A 12832-nucleotide genomic window follows, 5' to 3' on the forward strand; every position below is an offset into this window, starting at 1 on the left:
AGTTTACAATTGGCAGCCGGAGGCACAGCTCCTGCTGCCGCCCAGCCAACCGACAGTGTCCCACACACATAAAAAATAATAAAAAGAAGATCTTTATAACACAGTATGTATTATAAATATCATGTTTGTATTTTTTTTTTTTTTTAGCACTTATGACAAGCCTATAAAAACAGTTGTGCCATGCCTGCGTTTTTTTTTCTGCCACATACAATTACCTTCCTCAAACACTACGTGACTGTTAATCCTCACTAGGATTGACATCGTTAGCATGCCTTGTGCAGTTTGACTTTGACACGTGTACAGTTTACTGATACTCTCTCAACTGCATACATAACAGTATAGCATACTACTCTGAATCAGATGGGTGTGGTATAGCTCACAGACAATGACTAGTCAATCAATAGCTCGACACCAGAAGTTAGACATGCATTAGTGCGACCGCGACAAAAGTAACGACACAAGAAAAATGTTGACATGAAAAATCCATATGTGAATATGGACACCGTATAAGTGTACCACGTCCCCTCACTGTGGTCGACAAACTATTTTATTCTCCCTCTATGCCCAGTGGGTTGTAAAGTATGAAGTCCGTTATAAAAAAAATGCATGTGTAAAGGTGTGTATACACTTGTACAATCATAAACAAGAAAACACAATAGAGGATATCTTCCCAGCGCTGGTTAGGTCCAATTAAATGTTCAAAGCTTTATGCCCTATGGGAACCACACTGACCTTGGTGTTGGTCCCTATGTGCAAAACAAGGTTTCTTTAACAGGTTCAAATCCACTAGGTCCTTATTGCTTGTATTAAAGCTGGGGGAATTTACAACTGACCTGATGTTAGGTCCCTATGTGCACATCAAGGTTTCTTTCAAGACTTCAATGCTCGATGTCAAACACACACTCTATATCAGATAGTACTGACCTGGTATCAGTTCCCTATGTTCACATAGGGGTTTCTTTGTCGTATTCCAGCCAGCCCAAAGGATTCCCAACTCCAAGCCACGAAATTTCCAAAAAAGGGGTAATTTATTGTATAAAAAAGTGTATTTCGAATACAAATAAAATCAATTAAAAAGAGAGTGAGGGACAGAGAGCTCCAGACAATATCCACACAAGTTCCTTCTCATCCGGATTGAGTAGGAGGACGGTGGGACCGACGGAAAGGGTCTTATCAAGGAGCTACCTGTATCCCCCTCTGCACACACCAACGCGTTTCAAAAATAAATCCTTCCTCAGGGTGTGTCAAACACAATCATGTACAATCATGACTATATTACAATTTAGACTATCTGCATACAATATATACAATTTAGACTATCTGCATACAATTTAAGGTGTGTACAATTTAGACTATGTATAGAATTTAGACTATCTGCATACAATTTAGACTATACAGTGCAGATCTGCACTATGCAGCCAAGACTTTCTGGCTGCGATACGGGAGCGCGCATCGGGAGCGCAAGGGTTAAAACCCATACAATCTGCATGCAATCCAGATGAGATTTTGACTATATAGTCAAAATCTCATGCACATTATACAAGTGTGTACACACCATTACTTTTGGTGTCGATCTATTGACTGTCTGGACTAGTGATTGTCTGTCTGAAACCCAAATCAGACACTATGTAAGAACATGAGGACAAAGTTCATGATTTTTGTTGGACCATTCTGTTTATCAATTTATTGTGGCTTGTCTTGAAATACGAGTTGAACACCGATTATTTGGAACTTGATTGTTCAGAAACTCCTTTAATCCGGACACATCATGAGCCATGGGGGGAGTTAGGAATTCAGAATGGTTAGGAATATTGACAGGTATCCGTAGTAGAAAGAACAAAGGGCCTGATTCAGACATGCTTGCTAGGCAACGTATACTCTATTCGTAAAGAAAAGTAAGCCTATAATTACTTTTCTGATGGAGGCTTTCCATCCATGTGAAGACGTCTGGCTGCCCCAAGCAGGCAGGGACACACTTGTGTTCGCAGATGTCGGACCAGCGTTTCCATGGGCACACCCACTGTTTTTGTGGGCATGCCCATGAAACTCTAGGCGGACCTCCGTGACCAGATCCTGCTTATTACTCAATTTGCAAACTCCTCGGCCAGTGAAAAGTTTGCGCACGATCACACACCCACCGTCAAAGACTGGGCCGAATTCGGACCTGAACCTATGGATCTGAATCGTCCCCAAAGTTCCTTATAGGGAGTCTGGCTTAAACATGTGGTCCTTATTTCATGCTTAGACTTTATTTGTAATTAACTTATTCAAATGGCTCCTTTAAAACTCTATAATACAATAATGAATATTGTGTTAAAAAGCCCATGTGCACTAATTTTGACAAATGCAGTTAGTGCTAGCCTGTCCATGATAGCTGTAGATGAACCTTTAGATTCTAATATTCTAAAGTTTAGAAGGTAAAGGTTACTGTCTCAAAGTTGCTCCTAAATATATACAGTAGAGTCCTGGATGTTCTGATGAGATCTAATGCTGGGTACACACCAGAATGATTTGGCCTCAATTCCCCCAATTACGATACAATCTCAACCAATTGTATGTAAATTGGTTTTAGAACCGATTCCAATCAGATGCTCCTCCCCGCTGGTCGTTTTGCAGATCCTACCTGCTGCAGTCAGGATTTGAAAATGATCCTTTCAGCTGGGTACAGATCGTTATCAGATCATATGCTCCAACAGATAATGCGACCATCGTATGATCATCTCATGATCATGATCGTTCTGGTGTGTGACCTATATTAGGTTTTAGAACACACCTGTTTTCCAGTTTTTATTAATTATATTGTTTAATAACTTCTACTCTAAAATGAAGGGATGAAACAAATAAACAATTGGAGATAAACAAACAAACAAAAATCCCAGAATAATATGAACAGTATTGACTTTAAATCTGGCCATACATCAGAACGATTCTAGGTCAAACGCATGATTAGGATGGATTGTGCGATCGATTGTGTGCCCATCGTGAAGTATTTCAAGTACAATTCCGATCATACAATCTGCATATGATCTGCTTCGTATGCAGGTCATTCTAATGTATAGTCCGCTTTAGGGGTAGATTTACTAGAGAGTCTAAAGCAGACAAGTGGTGTTGCCAATCAGCCAATCAGATTCTGTCTATCCTGTTCTAGAGCACAAAAGAGAAATGACAGCTAAAATGTGATTTGTTCCCAACATCTGAACACATAATTCTCAGAACCTTTCCTGAAAGTAGCTAACCTTTGCAGAATTTAACTGCCGAACACAATTGCGGCATTCTGTCTACAATCAGTCTTCACCATCCGTTTAGTTTGGCCAGGCTGTGTAAGCTAAGCTTACTCATCCTGGTCAGTTCCTGGCAGCTTGCGAGGAAACTTGTGCGCAGCCATGCAGATCCTGTCCCGCTCTCCCCCACCCCAAACAATATGGTGTGGTTTGTGGTATCTGCAATTTGACTTATACACTGTTACAGAAATTCTCACTAAGATGAAGGTTGCTGTGCTTTCACCCTTTTGTCCAGGTCATCCCAGAGCAGCTCAATGTGGTTTAAGTCTAGATACCATGCTGGCCATTTCATGCCTGCCATCTTGTTCTTTTGCTAAAAAATTCTAGAAAAGCCTAACCTAGCATGGAGGCATGTGAATCATAATCCCTGATAGTAAGCCCTCAGAGCTTCAATAATACATTGGTTGAACACTTATCCCGGCTCCCATGTGTGCCTGAAAAAGGCACATTTTAAAGTTGATAAAAACAGGCTAAAATTGAATAGCCTTATAATGACAATAAGTCCGTTTTTATTGGCCAAAAAAGATTAGCGCAGCTAATTGGATACCTGCCTAGGAGAGATGATCTGTCTTCTTGGAAATTAATTAAGAACACCATAAAGCGAGACTGGTTGATCTCCTGGGAGAAAACATTTTATTTCTAATGGGAAACATCTTTTGAAATGGCAAGTGTTACTTTAGTTGCTGGTGACCTCACATTCTACATGTGACCATTATTTTATAGCGAGACAGCATACGTTCCTTTTCCAATTTCACAGACAAAAATAGGATGATTATACTGTCTAATAATATGACCTAACCTCGGCTCTCTAGCTGCGGTCTTTCATCTTGATTCAAGCATCCATCAATCCTCTTTAGGAACATACAGTTCTATTCTTCGTGCACATCTAAAGTGGTTCTTTCATTATTTCCATCAACACTTTGCTCCCCTCCTATTAGCCTCGTGCATGTGTATTTTATTACATACAAAAGTGAAACCTTATCAAGCGTAAATAAAACTGCAAAGAAATATTAACTGTTTTAAAGAGTGCTAAACCCTTTTTCAAAAACCTGGCAGTTCGGATCTGTGCACATGTATTTCAACAGCTACGTTGAAAGATGACAAACCTATGGAAATAGACTTTGTTTTGTTCAGAAGGATAATCAACATTTTTGGTTTTTCATTTTTATTTTGAGATGCTTTTACTAGAGAACCCTTTATATTGATGGGAAAGGCCTGGCATGGAATCTTTACTGGGCTGGCAAAGAAAGTGTGTGAAATTACCCTTGGGCTCTACTTCTGCTTTTGTTTCATCATAGTCCTTGGAAAATGTATTCAATGAAATGAAGACAAGCCCTTAAGGCACAAATGTCTGTTACTTTCCAAAGTAAACGGCAAGCAGACTTGCTGCTTCTGAAAAGTTTTTTGTTACTTTCACGGATGTCTGAGTAACCTTGTTAAGGGCAGTGGACGGCATCCTTTTACCCGCGGTTGCCGACTGTGCTCTAGCTAATTAGCCTTGCTAAGCTGGCATGTGCCACGGCATTCAGGGATTTTGCTTTGCCTCCACAAAATCCCCAATAAACTGTGGCACACGGGCAGGAAATCTGGGATTTTGGTGAGGCAAGCACAGCAAAATCCCTGAAAGCAGCCCTGTTTTCCAGTGAAAAACATGGTTGCAGTGGCCAGGTTTCATTGGAACTGTGTATTTTTGCAGTGAAATTAGTTTGATATCATTCCATCTATTAAGAGAGCCTGATTAAAAATATTGATCAACCATCGGGAAAATTAGCCGATAATTGACGTTTTATCAGTAGCAATGGATACCCCTATTATGTGTGGTCTTCTGTGCACTTTACCTGCATTATGCTGGCACAATAGGGGTTCCTTGGTATGTAGATGCCTAATATGTTATATAAAGTCTTTAAAACCTATTATGTCATATATATATATTAACAAGCTGGCAACTTTTGATTTACCTTGCCAATGTGTGTTCCTTCTGCCGTTTATTAGTGTTTTCAGTCCTACCCAGTCTGTTGTGTGATGTTAATGACCTACAGTATGCCTATGGTCTGCAATGGTTTTGTATTTATGCTTTCATACCTACTTTTGTATATTAAATTTGTATGGGCTCCATGCACTTTTTGGCACCTTTTTATAAATAAAATGCAATAATATGTAATTACTATGTGATCTCTTTTGACAGAATTCTAAAGTTCACATTCTAGACACAGAAACATTTGAGACCACTTTTGGACCAAAGTCTCAAAGGAAACGGCCAAATCTTTCCGCTGGCGATATGCATGAATTGCTCCAGAATGCTGAGGCCTTGGCAGAGAGTTATGACCAAGATAAAGATAGGGATCTTGTTACAGAAGATACTGGAGTAAGGTATTGAACTATTCATTGGTTATAGATACTGCTGATAAAAAGGTGTGCACAAAAAACCCCCAGCTATTGATGCTCGTACAAGCATTGCAGCAGTTCCCATGGTTTGCTGATGCAGAGGTTCAGGGTTTGGGGAAATATAACGTGTTGGATTAACAGATTTGATTTTTATTTATTTTTTAACATGCAATTTATTGCCAATTTCCCCAATGGATTGCTGATCATTGACATTACTACCAGCAGATCAGCGGCCGGGCCAGTGATGATGTGGGAGTGTGCATCGCCGTTCACCGCTGCCCCTACACACTGGGCGGCTTTAGAGCTGAAGCCTTTACTTCGATTGACACCCTGTGGCCGTTTGGGGGCGGGAAAGCAGCGGTTTCTGGTAGTGCCTCAGGGCCATTGGGAGGGAGGGACTCTGACATCATCAGCGGAGTCCTTCTCCCCATGGCCTTCACAGCACTGAGCAAGTCTAGATTTACTTGGCACTGTGAACAAAGGGGGAAACCATTAGATGTTGATTGATTCCAATTGGTTTTCCCCTCAGTGTACGGCTGCCAACGCATTCGCAGCTGAAGGACTTATCTCTTTTATCTGCTCACTGAGCTCCGAACAATCGCAGTCCAGCAAGCTGGCCTGAATTGGGTCCAATATCCCCTGCTTCGTATCGTATTAACAAGTATGAGCAATTAGATGCAGAAAAACAGTCAATAAGACCACGATTCATTACATTTAATTACCTGAACTCCATGGGAATTGGCAAAGTTTATTTACCTCTGGTCTGTGGCCTCTGTATGTAAATTCTGCAAAGCCGCTGTCCACTTGAAGGGCACACAGCTGCTGCTGACTGCTCTGATATACCGCAGTTGTAAATCCATATATTGCTGCTAGTTGTCCACGCAGCTCTGAGCAGGGCAGCAAGCCTTCATATGCCATATTCGTATTGTTTATTCATATATTATTGTTTATCTTTAGAGATGAAGCCCGTGAAGAAATCTTTAAGAAAGGCCAATCAAAGCGAATCTGGGGTGAACTTTATAAGGTAAGGAAGGATGCTTTTCTGCACAGTGCAAGGGTTTGTGCTTGCACCCAATTAAGTTTCAGGTCTGGTAATCTAAAGGTAGGACATTCTGTGCAGTGAGAAATGCCCTTCTGCGTAACAAGGCTGTAATAATAGGCTGATTGCTTTGAAGCCATTAATGAGGTTTTGCATTTAATAACGTTACATGTTTCTTTCATCTTGTCAGAATACAGAGCATTTAAAATCATAAATTTGCCTTTTGTATATTCCCTCGCAGGTGATTGATTCCTCCGATGTTGTCATACAAGTTCTGGATGCCAGAGATCCCATGGGAACCCGCTCACCTCACATAGAGGCATACCTGAAAAAGGAGAAACCTTGGAAGCATTTACTCTTCGTCCTGAATAAGTGTGATCTTGTTCCAACTTGGGCAACTGTAAGAACTTCCCGTGTGTCTGTGGGTTACATTATATGGTTCCTGTATGCCATCTCAAATTTCCTGTGTGTATTATATATAATGTCAAAATGTTATGCTGGATAGTACCTTGTACACACCATAAGACATCTGAGAGTTTTAGGTCTGTGTGTACCTATCGATGACCATCAAATGTGGGTGTCGCACCATAGGCTGTGACTGGATTTTTATGCAAAACATCCATTCCCAGCCGAGTGGGTGAATTCGCCCTGTGAAGGGGGGGGGGGTCACAGGGGGTCAGTACCCTGCCCCCCCCCCCCTTTTTTTTTTAGTTTGGTGCATGGGAGTGTGGTGTTGCAGCTTCACCTATCTGCCAATGTGACAATTAATGGTGCTGAGCATCGGGTGCCAAGGCACACTGACTGCTCAAGTGTGTGCAGTGCATTACTGGGAGTTGACCAAGTCCCATGAGATTAGGAGGTTAGAGGCTGAGGGACTTGTGCTGAGCACTGATTGGTTGAGCTCACCACATGCTTCTCAGGCCCATGGAGGACAGCAGGCTATGTGTGCTGTATCCTGGCCCACTTCTAAGGGAAAATCCGTTCCTGAGCCTGATACAAGCTAAAGTGGTTGTACCCTGTATGTTTCCTGGGAGAGCAGTTGAGTGTTGTCCTTTATAATATACTTCTATCAAACATGTCTGCTCTTCTGTGGGCAGACTTTGTTACCCTCTGGGTTTTGTGTTCTGCAGCATTTCTCCTGGTGAATGTCTGGAGCTATAAAATTAAAAATCTGAAAAGATCCTATTGGCAATACCTTAAGTCAGTGATTTTCAACAGTTTTACCTTGTGGCACACTAAATAAGATTTTAAAATTGCCAAGGCGCACAATGAGATCCCCACAGGGCAAAACACATTGGACCCCACAGGAAAAAACAAACCTATAGGCTCCCGTAACAAAAATAAAGTACATTGGCCCTTTACATGAAAATAAGAGACCAGTAAATACCAGTTGAACTGGTGATGGCTGTAAACTGGTTTGGGCATCTCTAGATCTGGGGGCCCACTTGAGAACAGCTCAAGGCACACTAGTGTGCCACGGCACCGTGGTTGAAAAACCCTGCCTTAAGTGATAACTGCACTATGTTGCTTGCTGGTCTCATAATTTGTTAAGTCTAAACCTGTTCCCCGGGAGTAGAGACCATACCACACAACCCAGTAATCTATAAAATTTGCCTAATTCAGACCTGATTGCACGGCTGTGAATTCACAGGCCGGGTGATTATCGATAGACTGCGTATGGCCAGTAGTTTGCATGTGCGACGCAATCCTGCCATAAAATACTGCAACTTTATCGACCGCTGGTCACAAGGTGATTGCCAAAACTCACCCACAAATGTTGGCTTTCTTTCAGTGTCAGGGGAAAACACAGGCGTTTTAGGGGAAGGCGCGTGACGTTCGCTCTGGCCCCGAGTAGCCTGTTTCTGTCACACCCGGCGAGTAAGTCCTGGGCTGGGCACAGACTGCACTTAGTGGAAAAATCATTCGATGGTGGGAGGCTTGCGAATCGATTTGCAGCTAATTGTCAATCCAGCTAATTTTCGCAGGCTTGCACAGGGCGGGATTTCACTCTGGTTGGGTGGCCTATACCTGATTGCAGGGCTCCAAAGATTTAGCAGCAGTGTGATCAGGTCTGAATTAGGCCCTCTGTCTTCTCTATGTTTAAGGAAAAAAAATGTATATTTTAAGGACTAAAGGTGCCCCACACACTAGAACAATTTTTTTTGCCGATTTTCCAAACGTTTGGCCGAAAAATCATCCAATTTTTACCGATATCAGTCGGATGCGCGCTCTCACGGATCTTTTGTTAAATCTTCTGATCTTACATGCTGCACGAAAGATCAGAAGGTTTGGCAAAAGATCCATAGGAACGCACACGCACATGGGATCTTAAGATAAATATTTCGTAAAGATGTGCGCTTGCCTGAAATCTTTTGTCCAGAACAGACAGAAGATTTCAAGGCTAATTTATGCGCACATCTTATGATCACAGATCTTTCTAGTTTGTGGCACCGTAAAGGATTTTTCATGAAATTAGTTTTTCAGACTTCATATTACAGCTAGGAATCATCAGTATAAATGTACTTTGTACATTCTGGGGGTAGTGACTCCAGAGGTCTATAAAATGGTTATGTAAAGGTGCCGTACTAATAAGGAAACTGACCATTACCTGTTGTTTTTCAGAAACGCTGGGTTGCCTGCTTATCTGCAGAGTATCCAACATTGGCTTTTCACTCGAGCCTCACCAATCCATTTGGTAAAGGAGCGTTCATCCAACTTCTCAGGCAGTTTGGCAAGGTAACGTTGGGCTCACACCTGTTGCAGTTAATGACAGTATGAAAAGAACTATTGTGAAGTTCCGCTACATGTTAAGCAAAGATCAACATGAATGAACTAAACTAGAGATGGGCAACTGGGCTCTTTTCCGTGAGTGGCTCTCAACGGTTTCACCCACGGAAAAGAGTCGGTTCTTTTGAGCGGCTCTCAGCTTTTTTTTTTTTTTTACGGTAATCATAATAATAATAATATCAGTAATAAAAACAAAATCTATTAAGTTTTGTTACCCATGGTGTTTCACGGCGTTCAGAAGAGTATATGTGTGTATATATAACACACTTCTGCTGAATGCCGTGGCCGCACCATGGGTAACAAAACTAAACAGGTTTTTTTTATATATAATACTGATATTATTATTGTTATGATTAATGTTAAAAAAAAAAAAAGCTGTGAGCCGTCATTGAGGCTTTGAGTGGCCAGCAAACTATGAGCCACAAGAGCTGAGCCGGGAGAGCAGAGTTATGAGCAGGGAGAGCCGGTGGGAGGACTCCTTGATCCGTGTGTGTGTGACTGAGCAGCGGTTTCTGGAGCAGGACAGGTCTTCCAATCACTGACAGTCAGTGATTGGAAAAGAAGATCTGTCTCACTCCAGGAGCCGCGGCTCACTGTCACCAGCTCCCGCCTCAGTTGGCTCATTTCGAAGATCAGACTCTGAGTCGACTCTGCTGTGAGCTACCCATCTCTAAACTAAACTACAGTATATCAAGACCATCCCACAATTGAATCTTACATTAAAAGACATTCAAAGTGATTTGGATCTATCTGCAGAATGGAGTGTAAAAGCTGGGTACACACTGGAGCGATGTCAGAACGAGTTTCTGTTAGCCTGTATTGCACTTACACACTGAAGCAATGTTAATTGTGGATGGATCGATAGCTTTTCAATCCTTCATTAGCATGCATGTTCTCATTCACAATTTTGTCAGGTTTGATGTGCAAAACCTCAAACATAATGCCGTCCCATGCGACAGCGGGAGCATGCATATCCCCAGTCCGATCCAACCAGATGGCTTATTCCTCACTGTGTACCCAGCTTATAAGCATACACGCGCCTGGATAGATGGGAAAATAGCTAAATGCAACAAAGTCACTGGGCTATTCCGCTGCATGTTACATAAGCCTGTTAATGCTGTTTAGGCAACTAGTGTGATCTAGTACTAAGCACATTGTCAACCATACATTTTGATGCCTCCAATAAATGTAATTATGCCTGTTTTGTGTAAGTGTGCTGATTACAGGAAGATCTTTGTATTAATGAGGATTTTTTTTTTTTCCCTTTTAACAAAACAGCTGCATACGGACAAAAAGCAAATCAGTGTTGGCTTTATCGGATATCCAAATGTGGGCAAGAGTTCTGTGATTAACACGCTGCGGTCAAAAAAGGTCTGCAATGTGGCCCCCATTGCTGGGGAAACAAAGGTAAGCTACAGTTATTTACTAACAGGGAGGGGAAATAATAGGCTGCTTGTACAGTGATATTGTACAGAAGCTATGCACAACCTTTTGTAGTATATGTTCTGTTGTGTACTTCTATTTGTAAGGGAACTTAAATATAGAGCGTTCAGGAAACTGTTCTGCTCAGGGAGCTGAGGCCATCATCTAGCTTGGATACCTGTACTATGGGGTGCATATCTAAGCTCATGGTTTCAGAAACGTAAAACTGCATTTGCTTGTGCATAGGTATCTCTTAAAGGGCATTTCCACACAGGCTAAAGTGTAAATCCAATTATGCAAGTAATGCAAATGTCCAGCCCTTTTGTGCATTTCAGATGACCAGTTTTGTTCTCTGAAACTACTTCCAGTGATGTCTACATCATGGAAGCTGGGAGTTGCTGAATTACAAGCTTGGGAGTACCTGGGATTTGTCTGTGACTTGTGATGGATATCAGTGATATTACACATCCTTTCTTTGCAATGCAGAGTTCATAATAATAAGTCAGTCTGAGGCTAGAGTAGAGCAGCTGTGGCAATCCCTATCTTTACCCAGTGTGGTGAGAAGGTTAAAGTATAAAGGGGTAAATGTAGTAAGCGGTGATAAGTGAGGAGAAGTGGCCCATAGCAACCAATAAGCTGCTCTGTATAATTTTATATTATGCACATTATAGATGTTACTTCGGTACTGATTGGTAGCCATGTGCCACTTCTCCTCTGGCTCACTTCTCCCTTATTTATGCTTCATACACCTACCCCTAAATTCCCAGCAAACAAATTGTGTTTTCACTTAAGCAGTGATCAGCAGTTGAGTGAGAATGTAGAAGGTACAGGTATGTGCTGCTCTGTGACCAAGAGCTTAGGCTGTGATGGTAAAAAGGGTAAAAAAAAAACACCTTATGTTTGTACTGCTAACAGCAGAAGTAATAGTCATGTAGTACTGTTATTACTATGCATTAGTTATTACCAATATGCATATGTTTCTTAGTGTACATGTAATCACTCACTTTTTATTTATTTTTTTAAATGTAGGTTTGGCAGTATATCACACTTATGCGCCGGATATTTCTCATAGATTGTCCAGGTGTAGTTTATCCGTCTGGGGACTCGGAAACTGACATTGTGCTGAAAGGAGTGGTGAGTATTGGATATAAATAGGTGACAGCTGATATGTTATAGTGGTGAAAGAGAGGTTGCAGACTTTGTAAGCCTAATGATGCTTTTTTTTATCTGTAAAACTATATATTGCTGCCATATATGAATAAAAGTAAGGCTATTCATGTATATAATGACAATGTATATCTGTCTTTGTGTGTCAAAGATGCTCTTAAGAATTTTAAGACTTACCGTGGCACTTTGTTTCCCACATACTTAAGGTGCAAGTGGAAAAGATTAAAACCCCAGAAGATCACATTGCTGCTGTCCTTGAAAGAGCAAAGCCAGAGTACATTAGCAAGACCTACAAGATCGATGCCTGGGAAAATGCTGAGGATTTCCTTGAAAAACTTGCTTTTAAAATGGGGAAATTGTTGAAGGTTAGGAAAATGATTAATTCCACAAAAGACTACTCCTAAAAAAGCATTTCCTCAGTATAATATCCTTAAAAAGTCAGCTGTAATCCTGTCTCAATTTCGGGGAACACTGGCTTTTTAGCAATTGTGGTCTACAGCGGTTTAGCATTGTCATATGGGTGGGCACAGAGAAGTGCTTACATAGAAACATAGAATTTGATGACAGATAAGAACCACTGCCCTTTTTTTAAACATGTTACCTCAAACCATATTTGATCCTTATTTCTTTGTAAGAATATCAATATGCCTATCCTAGTCATGTTTAAATTGTTCTACTGTATTTGCCTCTACCACCTCTGTTGGGAGGCTATTCCACTTATCTACTACTCTTTCTGTGAAGTAATTCTTCC

General features: G+C 41.2%; 1 protein-coding gene across 1 annotated transcript in view; it reads left to right on the forward strand.

Moving 5' to 3' along the window:
* GNL2 (G protein nucleolar 2) overlaps window positions 1–12832 on the forward strand; it is a 48843-nt gene that overhangs the window by 17539 nt on the left and 18472 nt on the right. Inside the window, exons 5-11 of the mRNA XM_083173564.1 lie at window positions 5467–5651; window positions 6624–6690; window positions 6947–7105; window positions 9328–9441; window positions 10771–10899; window positions 11944–12048; window positions 12288–12446. Of these exons, the coding sequence (XP_083029690.1) occupies window positions 5467–5651; window positions 6624–6690; window positions 6947–7105; window positions 9328–9441; window positions 10771–10899; window positions 11944–12048; window positions 12288–12446 (918 nt within the window). The remainder of the gene's footprint in view (window positions 1–5466; window positions 5652–6623; window positions 6691–6946; window positions 7106–9327; window positions 9442–10770; window positions 10900–11943; window positions 12049–12287; window positions 12447–12832) is intronic.

The sequence above is a fragment of the Crinia signifera genome, chromosome 2 (assembly GCF_055691185.1).
Source record: "Crinia signifera chromosome 2, ASM5569118v1, whole genome shotgun sequence".
In the NCBI taxonomy this organism is placed as follows: Eukaryota; Metazoa; Chordata; class Amphibia; order Anura; family Myobatrachidae; genus Crinia; species Crinia signifera.